The sequence below is a fragment of the Schistocerca gregaria genome, chromosome 5 (assembly GCF_023897955.1).
Source record: "Schistocerca gregaria isolate iqSchGreg1 chromosome 5, iqSchGreg1.2, whole genome shotgun sequence".
In the NCBI taxonomy this organism is placed as follows: Eukaryota; Metazoa; Arthropoda; class Insecta; order Orthoptera; family Acrididae; genus Schistocerca; species Schistocerca gregaria.
In genome coordinates, this window is record NC_064924.1 from 113,983,124 (window position 1) to 113,995,822 (window position 12,699).

General features: G+C 45.0%; 1 protein-coding gene across 1 annotated transcript in view; it reads left to right on the forward strand.

Annotated features, from left to right (window-relative positions):
* Positions 1–1,135: 1,135 nt before the first annotated feature.
* Positions 1,136–12,699, forward strand: part of LOC126273251 (neural Wiskott-Aldrich syndrome protein-like) — a 45,081-nt gene continuing 33,517 nt past the window's right edge. The window contains exon 1 of the mRNA XM_049976796.1: positions 1,136–1,195. Coding sequence (XP_049832753.1) covers positions 1,136–1,195 — 60 coding nt within the window. The remainder of the gene's footprint in view (positions 1,196–12,699) is intronic.

The window sequence follows — 12,699 nt, forward strand, 5'->3', positions numbered from 1 at the left end:
ATGGAAGGGTGGTAGGTTCGCTGTTGTTTTCTATCTACATAAATGATCTTTTGGATAGGGTGGATAGCAATTTGTGGCTCTTTGCTGATAATGCTGTGGTGTACGGGAAGGTGTCGTCGTTGAGTGACTGCAGGAGGGTACAAGATGACTTGGACAGTATTTGTAATTGGTGTAAAGAATGGCAGCTAGCTCTAAATTTATAAAAATGTACATTAATGCAAATGAATAGGAAAAAGAAGCCCGTAATGTTTGAATACTCCATCAGTAGTATTGAGCTTGACACAGTCACGTCGATTAACTATTAGGGCGTAACGTGATGAAGTGGGACAAGCATCTAATGACAGTTGTGGGGAAGGAGGATAGTCGTCTTCGGTTCATTGGTAGAATTTTGGGAAGATGTGGTTCATTTGTAAAGGAGACCGCTTATAAATCACTAACACGACCTACTGTTGAGTACTGAGATCCCTATCAGGTCGGATTGAGGGAGGACATAAAAGCAATTCAGAGGCGGGCTGCTAGATTTGTTACTGGCAGGTTTGATCATCACTCGAGTGTTATGGAAATGCTTCAGGATTTCGGGTAGGAGTCTCTGGAGGAAAGGAGGCGTTCTTTACGTGAATCGCTACTGAGGAAATTTAGAGAACCAGTATTTGATGCTGACTGCAGTGCAGGTTTACTGCCACCAACTTATATTTCGCGGAAAGACCACAAAGATAAGATAAGAGAGATTAGGACTTGTATCTAGGCATATAGGCAGTCATTTTTCACTCGTTCCGATTGGGAGTGAAACACGGAGAGAAGATGCTAGTTGTGGTACGAGGTACCCTCCGCCACGCACCATATAGTGGATTGCGGAGTGTGTATGTAGATGCAGATGTAGAAGAAGATTCTTTCCGTAGCTTTCATTATTGACCTTAGCTATCAGCACCGTGTTTTAGTAGCGTTCCAGCAAGTGCAGCCAGTAGAGCTTGATAGGGGCAGCCAAGAGGTGGCTTTACAGCCGTCGTTTAGCGTGCGTCGATCAGAGGGCGCGTCGAAAGCTGCTGTAAAAGTCCCAGCGTGACCAAAGGCCGGTCTGCGTGGCCCTACAGAACAGTACTAAAGCCAGCCACAGCTGCTGCGCGGCCCCGTCACCATGGCGACGCCGCATCTACTGTTACTGCTCGCGGCCGCCGCCGTCGCCGCCTTCCCTCAGGTGCGTCTCTTCCACTCACGTGTTCCATCATGTGCACAAGTCTACAGTCTATATCTTTGTAGCTCTATCAGGGACTGCAGGGAGCTGGAAAATCAGTTGAAGAATATGGCAGAACTTTCAAAAGTGTTTGTAGGGTAATTATCCACAAAAGTAAATTCAGTATTATATAGTATAGTTGAATTAAGCCAGATGAAGAACTGAGAATACAAATTACTGTAACATACCACATTTGTTTTTCTTCCCGCTACCCCCTTCGGAGTACTTTGCCGCCCTTTAGGATTTATGTCAGTTGGTAAGCTGTGTACGATTCGTATGTTCGACTGTTTATGAGAAAATTTTGGCAGCATGAACTATTCAAGTTTTGTAGTTGTTACGATCTTCGAACCGAAAAAAATGGGTACACCTGCACACGTTTCTTCATCTCCGAACAACTTATGAAGTGTACACCCTTTTTAACCAGCCTTCTCTATTTCTCTCCTGGTCTCCACCTATAGTTTCTATGCCTCCATTCACCCTGCAAACTTTCCTTCAGTGTTAAATTGATATCTCGGAATATGTCCTGTAAACCGAGCCTTTCTTTTAGTCGAGCTGTGTCTCAAATTCCTTTCCCCAGCATATCTATTCAGTACCTACTGATACGTTACGGGATTTACTCACCTAATAAACGGCATGCTTCTCCGACACCACATTTCTAAACCCTCTATTCCCTTGTTGTTTAAGCCGTTTATCGTCCACCTTTTACATTCATACAAGGCTCCATACAAATACTTGCAGAAAACTTTTTCTAACAACTAGTTACGTAAACTGTGTTAACAAGCTTCTCTTTTTAGGGAACGTTTCTCTTGACAATGCCAGTCTATATTTTACGTTCTCTCTTCTTCGGCCATCGCCATTTGTTTTACTGCCCAAATAACAGCTTTTAGTGCCTCATTTCCTAATCTATTTCTCACAGCAGTACTGATTTAATTGGATTACATTTCGTTACCCTTGTTTTGCTTTTGTTTTCCTTTCAATAGACAGTAAATACTTTTCAGCTACTCTTCCAGGTTCTTTCCTGTCTCTCAAAAATGACAATATCATAGGCAAAGACAAGTTTTTATTGCTTTTTCCTGGACTTTAATTCTTACTCCATAGATTTATTTCATTTCCTTTACTACTTGCTCAACGTACAGGTTGGATAACATCCGGTATGGGCTACAAGCCTGTCTCATTCCCGGAACAACCACTGCTTCCCTTTCGTGTTCCTCGATTCTTACAACCGCCGTCTCGTCCCTGAGAAAGTTGAGAAACCTTTCGCTCCCTATATTTATCAATGCCACATTAAGAGTGTCAGATAGTGATTCCAGTTAATAAAGTCGAAAACTTACTCTAAGTCTACAAATGCTACAATCGTACATTTGCTTTTACATAACATGTCAGGTAACATACTGCCTCACATGTTCCCTCATACGTCTGGAACCAAAAGACATCTTCCCCGAATCCCGCATCTAGTAATTTCTTCGTTCTTATGTAAACAACTCGTATCAGGTTATAACAACCATGACTTACTAAATTGATAGTTTGATAATGTTCAGACCAACCATCACCTGTGTTCTTTGCAATTGAAGTTATTTCGTGTTTTTTGAAATATGAGAGTATTTTGCCGTCCTGGTATATCTTGCACACCGAGTGGAATAATGGGTGGTTTCTCCAAGTTTGTGAGTAGTTCTGAAGGAATGTCGTTTATTCCAGCTTTCAGTGTTGTATCAAATTCTTCTCGCATTATCTTCATCTACTTCCCTTTCCATAATATTGCCTGAAGGACATGTATTTCCTCCACCGTTTAGCCTTTCCTTCGTTTCTTAGTACTTGTTTCGATCTGGGCTGTAGATATTCATACAGCTGCTACAATTTTCCCCAAAACCTTCTTTAATTTTCGTCGAAGGAAATGGCAGCAGCCTTTTCATTTTACTTATGGTCAAAAAAGGAAGTACAGGTAAAGTATGAAAGGGTTTCGTGTACAGTAAAGAAATAAAGACTTGCTTTTTAGGCATATATTACAAAGAATGAACTTGAAAATGTTGCAAGTAAGATTTGCATTTACCAGGAGACTATAAAGGCTATAATATATTGATTGTTCCTTGCTACTGTAGTATTATCTTGAAGCTGGGAGAAAGGTGGACAGGCGCTCCAAGGTGCGGAAGCAGAGACGATGCTGACGGCAGACCAAACTAAGAGAGATAAGGTTACATGAAGTGAACGTATGGAGAGAGCCTAGCGAAAATGCAGACGCCCCCAGACGCGGTCCCAGGGCGCTAGTTCCTCTTCCGGGAGTTAACATGTAACTTCATATGTCCTCTAGACGATGTGATAAGTTGCCACCGTAGAGCTTTGTAACCAACAGGCACGTACTAACGTATAAAGCCAGCTTGATACCAGCCCTGAGAACAGCAACGTCAGTAGGCTCACAAGGGTTAGAAAGAGAGCGCTAACGCCCAAAACTGTTGACCTAGCAGTCCCTACTCTGGCGAGCCCCAGGGATGTGACTAAGTGACGTATAACAATAGTGTTGCAAGCCTTATTTGGCAGAGCAGTTACGTTTAGCTTTCAGCTGAACACTGTTGGTACCAAATACGGACTTAGGACTTAGTTGGTGCAACTGCATTAACATCTCCGCCTTAGGAGCAGTAGAGGGGACCTAAGTAAACCGTGATTGGCAGGCATCCGTAAGAGACCTGCGGTATTGTCTGGGTGGCTTTAAGTGGGAAAAACAGTGCCCCCACGCGACTGTCTAAAACTACTAGATCTGGGCGCCGAGTCAGCGTCTGTCGAATCCAGCCTCGGTCCAGCTCCGCATAAGTCTTCTCTCTCTCTTGCAGTGCCTCAGTGAACAGTGTCATATTCAGTATGTTTTGTTTTGCAACTAAGTTGTAGCCTTAAGATGCTGCTAGTGTTTGATACTACGGTTAGCATCCACTCCTGGGACTTCTGCACTGGCTTCTGTTGTAATAGTGTTATTCGTGCTTATTCTAACCCCAGAACTAGCCTCCAGTGTGTTGGTTAGTCCTGTTTAGAATAAACAACTATTTTAAAACCCTGTTTGTCCAAGAGTCTCCACAACGAGTTACCTACGAAGTCACACCACCTGCATTTCTAGTAAATGCCTGTACCAGTATTGGCTCAGACAGAAGAAAACAATCAAATGCCTTCACTGTGAATTGTCCTCCTGCCTTCTGCTCTTTATCGCTGGTGAGTGTAGACTGACCAGTAACCCCTTTTCTACCTCTCTCACGTACGTCAGGACATGACAAGGCGTCCAATGGATGAAAGAAGTACATTACGATCCACGGCTGCGTGGATCCAGTACAGATGATATTGAAAACAGAGAGACATTTACAGTTGAAAAAAATAGCCGGATTTATGTATGACAGAAGAAAGGGAACAGCATTTTCAGAAGAATGTCTTCAGTATTTGAAATTAGTCTTAGGGCTTCACGTGTTTCAAGAGATGACACTGAGAAACCTTTAATTTAGTGTGGTGCCAAGTTCACCGCGTAGTTTGAAGTCCCAGCTACGTGAAACTGCCTTGTCAGAGATGCCATCAGCGTTTCTGCACTTGAGTGACATCAAGACCCATGCCATCAATGATGTAAATGTTGGCGGATCAGCTAAGGTAGGCAGGCCTCGACGGAGGAACTATGCGAAGCTTCTCCTACAAGAGAGATTGTGGAATGCCCTGGAGCGGTGGGGAAGCCAAATTTCGTATGGGAAACAACCGCGATACCAACAAAGGAATCAGCCCTATCTGACAGTCTGATTAGTCTACCGAAAGGTCAGTATCCAGTCATAGATTGTTGAAATGGTTCAAATGGCTCTATACCCAACGGGACTTAACATCTGAGGTCATTCTAGACTTAAAACTACTTAAACTAAGCTAAGGATATCACTCACATCCAAGCCCGAGGCAGGATTCGAACCTGCGACCGTAGCAGCATTGCGGTTCCAGACTGAAGCATCTAGAAACGCTCGGTCACAGCGGCCGTCTCCAGTCGTAGAAAATGAAACGTCAAGCATAAGTTTCGCAGACACAGCTCCTATTAAGGATATACTTAAATAACGGCAGAATAGCGAGGGAAAGGGTACAAGGACAATAGATTCACTGGTAGTTGGAATGTTGAAATGACAAGGATTGGGGATTAACGGGCATAATTTCAAAACATAAAGAGCTTATGTTCTTCACAGAAAAATCAGCGTGGGGGCTGAAAACTAAATATCAGAGGGCATTGTGATGGCCTGGAGTCAAATTCGTCTATGAATAATATCACGACGCCACTAACACTTCCCAATCTAGATGGAGTCCATTCAGCAAGTACACGTAAAGGGCAGTCGCCACTGGAGGATTCAGTACGGGAAAGTTAGCGGCAGTGGCGTGCTGCCATGGTCCCGACCTCTGCGACACTTTTTGCCATGCATATTACCACGGTCTGGCAATGTCGAATTGCTGCCGCTGCGATGTGACACTCCGAAGTAAAGGACGCTATGGGCGGCTGCTGAACGGATTGTTGGTGAAGCACTAGAGCAGACATGCCAGTCTCTATAAAACACTTCTTATCCTACCTTATGGTAACTATTTGGTGAAAAGATTTTATATTTTCGCTTGTTCCAGCCTCGCATCTTCGACCGAAAAAGAACTGAATGTATTTCCAAAAAGTGTTCAAATGTGTGTGATATCTTATGGGATATATCCTAAGATCATCAGTCCCCAAGCTTACACACTACTTAACCTAAATTACCCTAAGGGCAAACACACACACACATGCCCGAGCGAGGACTTGAACCTCCGCCGGGACCAGCCGCACAGTCCATGACTGCAGCGCCTCAGACCGCTCGGCTAACCCTGCACAGCAATGTATTTCCCTTATTCGTCATACTTACTCTGCTGCATCGAAATTAAATAATCCATCACTTGAAATTTTAAGAGTTTGTTTGCAGTTGTAAAAACTCATCACGTTCAATTTGCATCTGGTTCATTTCAGTTTTACATTACTGTGTATCAAATGTAACCAGCATATCAAAATTGTGTTTACAGCTGAGCGCAGAGCTGTATCCAGCTCTGTTCTCGAGGTACTGGTCTTTATGTCTACAGGAGGACTGCGCTCACTGAGCCTTATCCTGTCTATGTGTATAATGAATCACCTGGGCTTAACGTATATTGTAATTCATAAATGGTTCACGATTCTTGGCTTGCTCTAATTACTATGGGATTTAACATCTGAGGTCATCAGTACCCTAGAATTAGAACTACTTCAATCTAACTAACCTAGGGACATCACACACATCCATGCCCGAGGCAGGATTCGAACCTGCGATAGTTGCAGCAGCGCGGTTCCGGACTGAAGCGCCTAGAACCACTCGGCCATAGCGGCCGTCAGGATTTTTACTCGAAACTTTTTTATCTACCAAGACAAGGGAACTCAGCGTCACAAAACCGGTGACTAACAGATCTTGACGTTGCTGGATTTCGTACGGATAGCATTGGCAGGTACACTGTAGTGCTCTCGAAAAAGTAATGCGTGGAAAGACGCTGCAACTTCCTCCTTCACGGGCCTTGACTTCACCATGCAGTTAGCTGGTTGCTTTATTTGAGATGAGGGGACCAAACAGCGGTCCTATCAGGTTCGGGAAGGAAGTCTTCCGTGCCCTTTTAGAACAACCATCCCGGCATTTGACTGAAGTGATTTAAGGAAAACTAAATCAGGATGGCTTTACGACGGGTTTGAACGATCGTCCTCCCGAATGCGAGATCAGTGTTCCAATCACTGCTCCATCTCGCTCGGTGTCCCAATGCGGTGATGAACACTGTGAAGTTCTTCCTCAACTGTCAGAACAGCAGTTGCATTTGTGTCTCATCGCCCACTACAGGACCGATCGTGTACGCAAGCAGGGGCTTAGAACTTGCTTAACATTTCCATCATGGCGACACTCGTCACAGGAGCCTTACTCGTTCGAATATGGCCATAGGATCGTAAATGCAACTGCAGTGGGCGATTCTCCATTCTGATAGGGAAATTCCACCAACAAAGTCTCTTCTGGTAAAGACGGAATTCCGCGACTGTTGGGGCAGCTGACTCCCTCTCTCAGCGTGTCTCATTTTCTAAAAGTTTCCCATGCGGAGTCAAGGAAGTGTAGCTGTGCAGCACCATCTTTTGGCTGGTTTTTGCACTTGAATTTGGTGTCAATGAAACTCCATGTCGTTGCAGACATGTGCGTCAAGTTTCACCGCTCTGCGTTTCCGTTTCATGTTACGGAGCTGAAGTTGACTTAGTGACTCCAGTCATCTTCCATTTTTGGGGGACTTTACTCATCGAGACAACTGTGAAGGTCTTGTGAGCAGACAGTATCCGCACAGCAACAAATAGTTACGTTGTGGCAGTATGGTTGATGCGGCTCCGAATTTTTTTTTTTTATTTAATGTTCCATACCTTAATCGGTAAAAACAGAACCTTAATGTGATCACTCTGTTGTCCATCTCTCTTTCCGTATCATAAGAAGATTTTTTCTCAGGAACAAGTAGAGCTATCGAGGTGAAATTTTCTTCAAATACTAACTCCTACCTTCCCTTGACAATATTAAAAATTTAAACTTCCAAGACAACACAATCAAAGGATCAGGATATTTATGTCACATATTCTGATGCTCGCAGATTCAATGATATGAAACTATACATGATCTGTCTGTACACCGGGATAAGTTTGTACGGCACCTTCAGAGCGAGAATCCTACTCTCACTTAGCCTGCCCGTTTATTTACCAATTTAGCAAACCCATCCTTCCCAATGGGACTGTCGTACATAATTATGAAATAATTTTTAGGGCGAACAGTCTGCTGAAACTTGAACCATATTTCGCATAAGAGGACTATAACAGGCTGAGTAATGAATAACCCTCTTTAGAAGCTTTTTCTGTTGTAGTTAACTAATCGAGCGTTCCACTGCAGGTCTTCCATAGGCTTTATAATTTAGACCAAAATATAATGAAATACACCTTACGACTTACCGGATATGGGTACTTTCCGTAATAGTATTTTGTCGAATTATGAATGTCAATGTCAATAACATTTATTATATTGCTGATTAATTCAGAGCGAGCTAATGGCCATTTCATATTTTATTTGTGATGATAATTTGTAAGCCTCAGGTTAACAGGGATTCTGGCTTATAGGTGTGGCTGAATGTTGCATGTGTGTAGTAGGCTGCGGTGGTGAAATCGCTGCCGTATTAGTCAACCACAATACTGCTATACCTGGACGTGAAGGTGCTGCCTTCGGCTTATCATGAGTCAACGCGTAATCTGAGTTGATTTTATATGTTGTGGCGAAAGCACAGCAAAGACTGTGATTTATTTGCAACACTTAGGAGATGGAAAACGTTTACTAAAGAGATTGCTTACACTAAGTTCTTCCACCCTCTTCTGGAGTATTGGTCTGCAGTGGTGGTTCCACAAGAGATAGGACTGACAGAAGACGTAGAATTGAAAGAAAGGCAGCTCGTTTTGTATCATGTATGGGACAGAGCGGATACTGTTGTACTTCGCTGTCACATCAACTTCTACCCATCCTGCTGTTTCTAATCTGTCTTTCCATAGTTTCCAATAACAGCGAGTGCAATAATATCGTGTTTGAGCAGTACATTACAGTGTTAGCATCCCTTAATCTTCCTCCTGTAAGGTGGGTGAGCTATGTTTGTCTGCTGACACACATCCAGACATTGACTTCCGTCCCTACTTCCACACTATGGGCCCTATATGTTAACGACGGACAGCGCCGGGTGAAGTTATTTGATCCTCGCAGCAACGATCGGCGCAAGGAAGAAATCTTGTTGTACGTGAGTTGACGGACGTGTTGGTTGGCATTCGAGCAATAGTCAGCGCATCCCCGAGGTGAGTGTTGTTGAACATATTCTTGAGCTTGTCGGCATGTACGGTATTCAAGGCAAGGAGGATCCATCGATGGGTGTTATCCAGCACAGTGTCCGCCCCCGGTCAGCGTGACGGATTAACAATCCTCTGGGCCCGGGTTAGATTCGCAGCTGGGTTGTGGAATTTTCTCCGTCCAGGGACTGTGTGTTGTGCTGTCCTCATCCTCTCGTGCTCATCGACTGCAGGTCGCCGAAGTGGCGTCAAATTGAAATATCGGCAACCGGCGAACAGTCTGGCCTACGGGGGGCCCTAGCCATACGATCAAATAAATAATCCACCACAGTGAGCACAAATAGCAATAGGTGAAGAGCATGGTTCAACAGAATGAGGCCCACTACAATTGATGCATCTCATGTCCGACTGACATTATGTTTTAGTGATGTGACCGTAACGAAAGTAGTTAAAACACTGCATAATACACTCCTGGAAATGGAAAACAGAACACATTAACACCGGTGTGTCAGACCCACCATACTTGCTCCGGACACTGCGAGAGGGCTGTACAAGCAATGATCACACGCACGGCACAGCGGACACACCAGGAACCGCGGTGTTGGCCGTCGAATGGCGCTAGCTGCGCAGCATTTGTGCACCGCCGCCGTCAGTGTCAGCCAGTTTGCCGTGGCATACGAAGCTCCATCGCAGTCTTTAACACTGGTAGCATGCCGCGACAGCGTGGACGTGAACCGTATGTGCAGCTGACGGACTTTGAGCGAGGGCGTATAGTGGGCATGCGGGAGGCCGGGTGGACGTACCGCCGAATTGCTCAACACGTGGGGCGTGAGGTCTCCACAGTACATCGATGTTGTCGCCAGTGGTCGGCGGAAGGTGCACGTGCCCGTCGACCTGGGACCGGACCGCAGCGACGCACGGATGCACGCCAAGACCGTAGGATCCTACGCAGTGCCGTAGGGGACCGCACCGCCACTTCCCAGCAAATTAGGGACACTGTTGCTCCTGGGGTATCGGCGAGGACCATTCGCAACCGTCTCCATGAAGCTGGGCTACGGTCCCGCACACCGTTAGGCCGTCTTCCGCTCACGCCCCAACGTCGTGGAGCCCGCCTCCAGTGGTGTCGCGACAGGCGTGAATGGAGGGACGAATGGAGACGTGTCGTCTTCAGCGATGAGAGTCGCTTCTTCCTTGGTGAGAATGATGGTCGTATGCGTGTTTGGCGCCTTTCAGGTCAGCGCCACAATCAGGACTGCATACGACCGAGGCACACAGGGCCAACACCCGGCATCATGGTGTGGGGAGCGATCTCTTACACTGGCCGTACACCTCTGGTGATCGTCGAGGGGACACTGAATACTGCACGGTACATCCAAACTGTCATCGAACCCATCGTTCTACCATTCCTAGACCGGCAAGGGAACTTGTTGTTCCAACAGGACAATGCACGTCCGCATGTATCCCGTGCCACCCAACGTGCTCTAGAAGGTGTAAGTCAACTACCCTGGCCAGCAAGATCTCCGGATCTGTCCCCCATTGAGCATGTTTGGGACTGGATGAAGCGTCGTCTCACGCGGTCTGCACGTCCAGCACGAACGCTGGTCCACCTGAGGCGCCAGGTGGAAATGGCATGGCAAGCCATTCCACAGGACTACATCCAGCATCTCTACGATCGTCTCCATGGGAGAATAGCAGCCTGCATTGCTGCGAAAGGTGGATATACACTGTACTAGTGCCGACATTGTGCATGCTCTGTTGCCTGTGTCTATGTGCCTGAGGTTCTGTCAGTATGATCATGTGATGTATCTGACCCCAGGAATGTGTCAATAAACTTTCCCCTTCCTGGGACAATGAATTCACGGTGTTCTTATTTCAATTTCCAGGAGTGTAGTTGGCACACAAGGATCTACAGGACATCTAGTCCCACGGCTAGACATTTCTTCCGATAAAGTGTGAGAGTCGAAAGTTAACAAGCAGATGTGCAGTTTGACAATTTATTCTTTACAACAGCTCTTCGCAAACCTTCGAACATCTACGAGGGTTGGAACTTTACATCTCGTACAAATACATAACGTTTCGAAGTTTTACTGACTTTCAAAGTAGTCGCCAGCATGTGTATAAAGCGTTTCCGGCGATGTGGAAGTCGTAGGATATTTTTAGCAGTGCCAGTTATTTTGACAGTTCGAGCGGCATTGTCTATTGCCTGTCGAATTTGTAGTAGTTCTGAAGCGAATGTCGTGAAGTGTTTCCTTCAGATTAGTAATTGGCCTTAAGTCAGGAGAATGCAGTATGTGATATAGCACTGAGGAGCCCCATCAGTCAAACAAATCAGTAACAGCTTGCACTGTATGTGCTTGAGCATTGTCCTGCTAAATGACGGACAGGCCCTGCAGAAAATAACATCACTTCTGACTCTATGCTTTTATTTTGGAACACAACCTACGACCAGTGTATAGTGGACTATAAACAATACTGGTGACTACACTGATGTTTGTTTTACATGAGCTGTAAATAAATAGTTGCCACTATTAAATTTCCAACTCTCATATAACGAGGGAGGGCCATTGCACGACTTCCAAAATCCATGCTTCTTCAAGTTCTGAATTATTTTTCTTATTACTCCCATTTTATCGACAACAAAAGCAGGAACGTAATCTATATATTCAGATTTCAATATTTCACTGTTTACTAGGAAATTAGCCTTCTCGGCAGTTTTTAATTCGATCTTCACTTTACTTTTTTCCACAAAAGAGATATTAATTACAGTACTCTTGAGTTCCGGTAAGGAAACATGCGAGTGTTCCCGTAGACGGATAGGGTGGAGCCGATTTTTTTTTATCGGCGCCTTCCATACAGACAACGTAGGACCCACTATCTACGTGTTTATAGAAGTTATGACACCGCTAAGTAATTACAGAGAAGAGTGCTGTGACAGTTCGTGTGTTGAGAACGGATCCGGAAGCTACGGTTACTAGCGTATCATCTAAATCTGAAGCTTTAGTAACAGTTGAGAATAGGCTAGCTTCCACGACGAAGAGCTTTGAATTCGTTAAATCCAGACTCATCTCAAATTGCCGATTATTTATCTCGCTTCAGAGTGCGTTACAGATTCACCAAAAATGGCCGCTACAGAGCAGCTGATACTATCTTCCGTGGTGTCCAGTACTGCTACGTGATGTAGGAGCTGGCAGCCGCTTATTATTGTCCAGCGGATCAGCAGAAATCACCACACCCGCTCCATATACCCTACCGTACATAGCGGAGTTTGTCGTCATCGAGACAAAAGTCAAATATTAATGTCTGTTACAAACAACCATACCAAGCGAGAAACCAGTGCTCAGGTGTCTCACGGATGAGCGACCTAGCAGGACGTCTGAACACTTACGCATCAGTAAAGCGAAATGATCGCTCTAATTCTTCTAACCTTGCACTCTTCGACGTTAATATTTTCCGATCATTATCGAATAGTCATCAAAATAATTCTTTAAGGATGAAAATACGCTTCAGATGTCGACTGACAGCATCTTGTATCTGAATCTGCAGCTTTCTACAGGCGTGGGATTCGAAAACTGCCTCAGCACCAAAAGCCGTTTCAGTT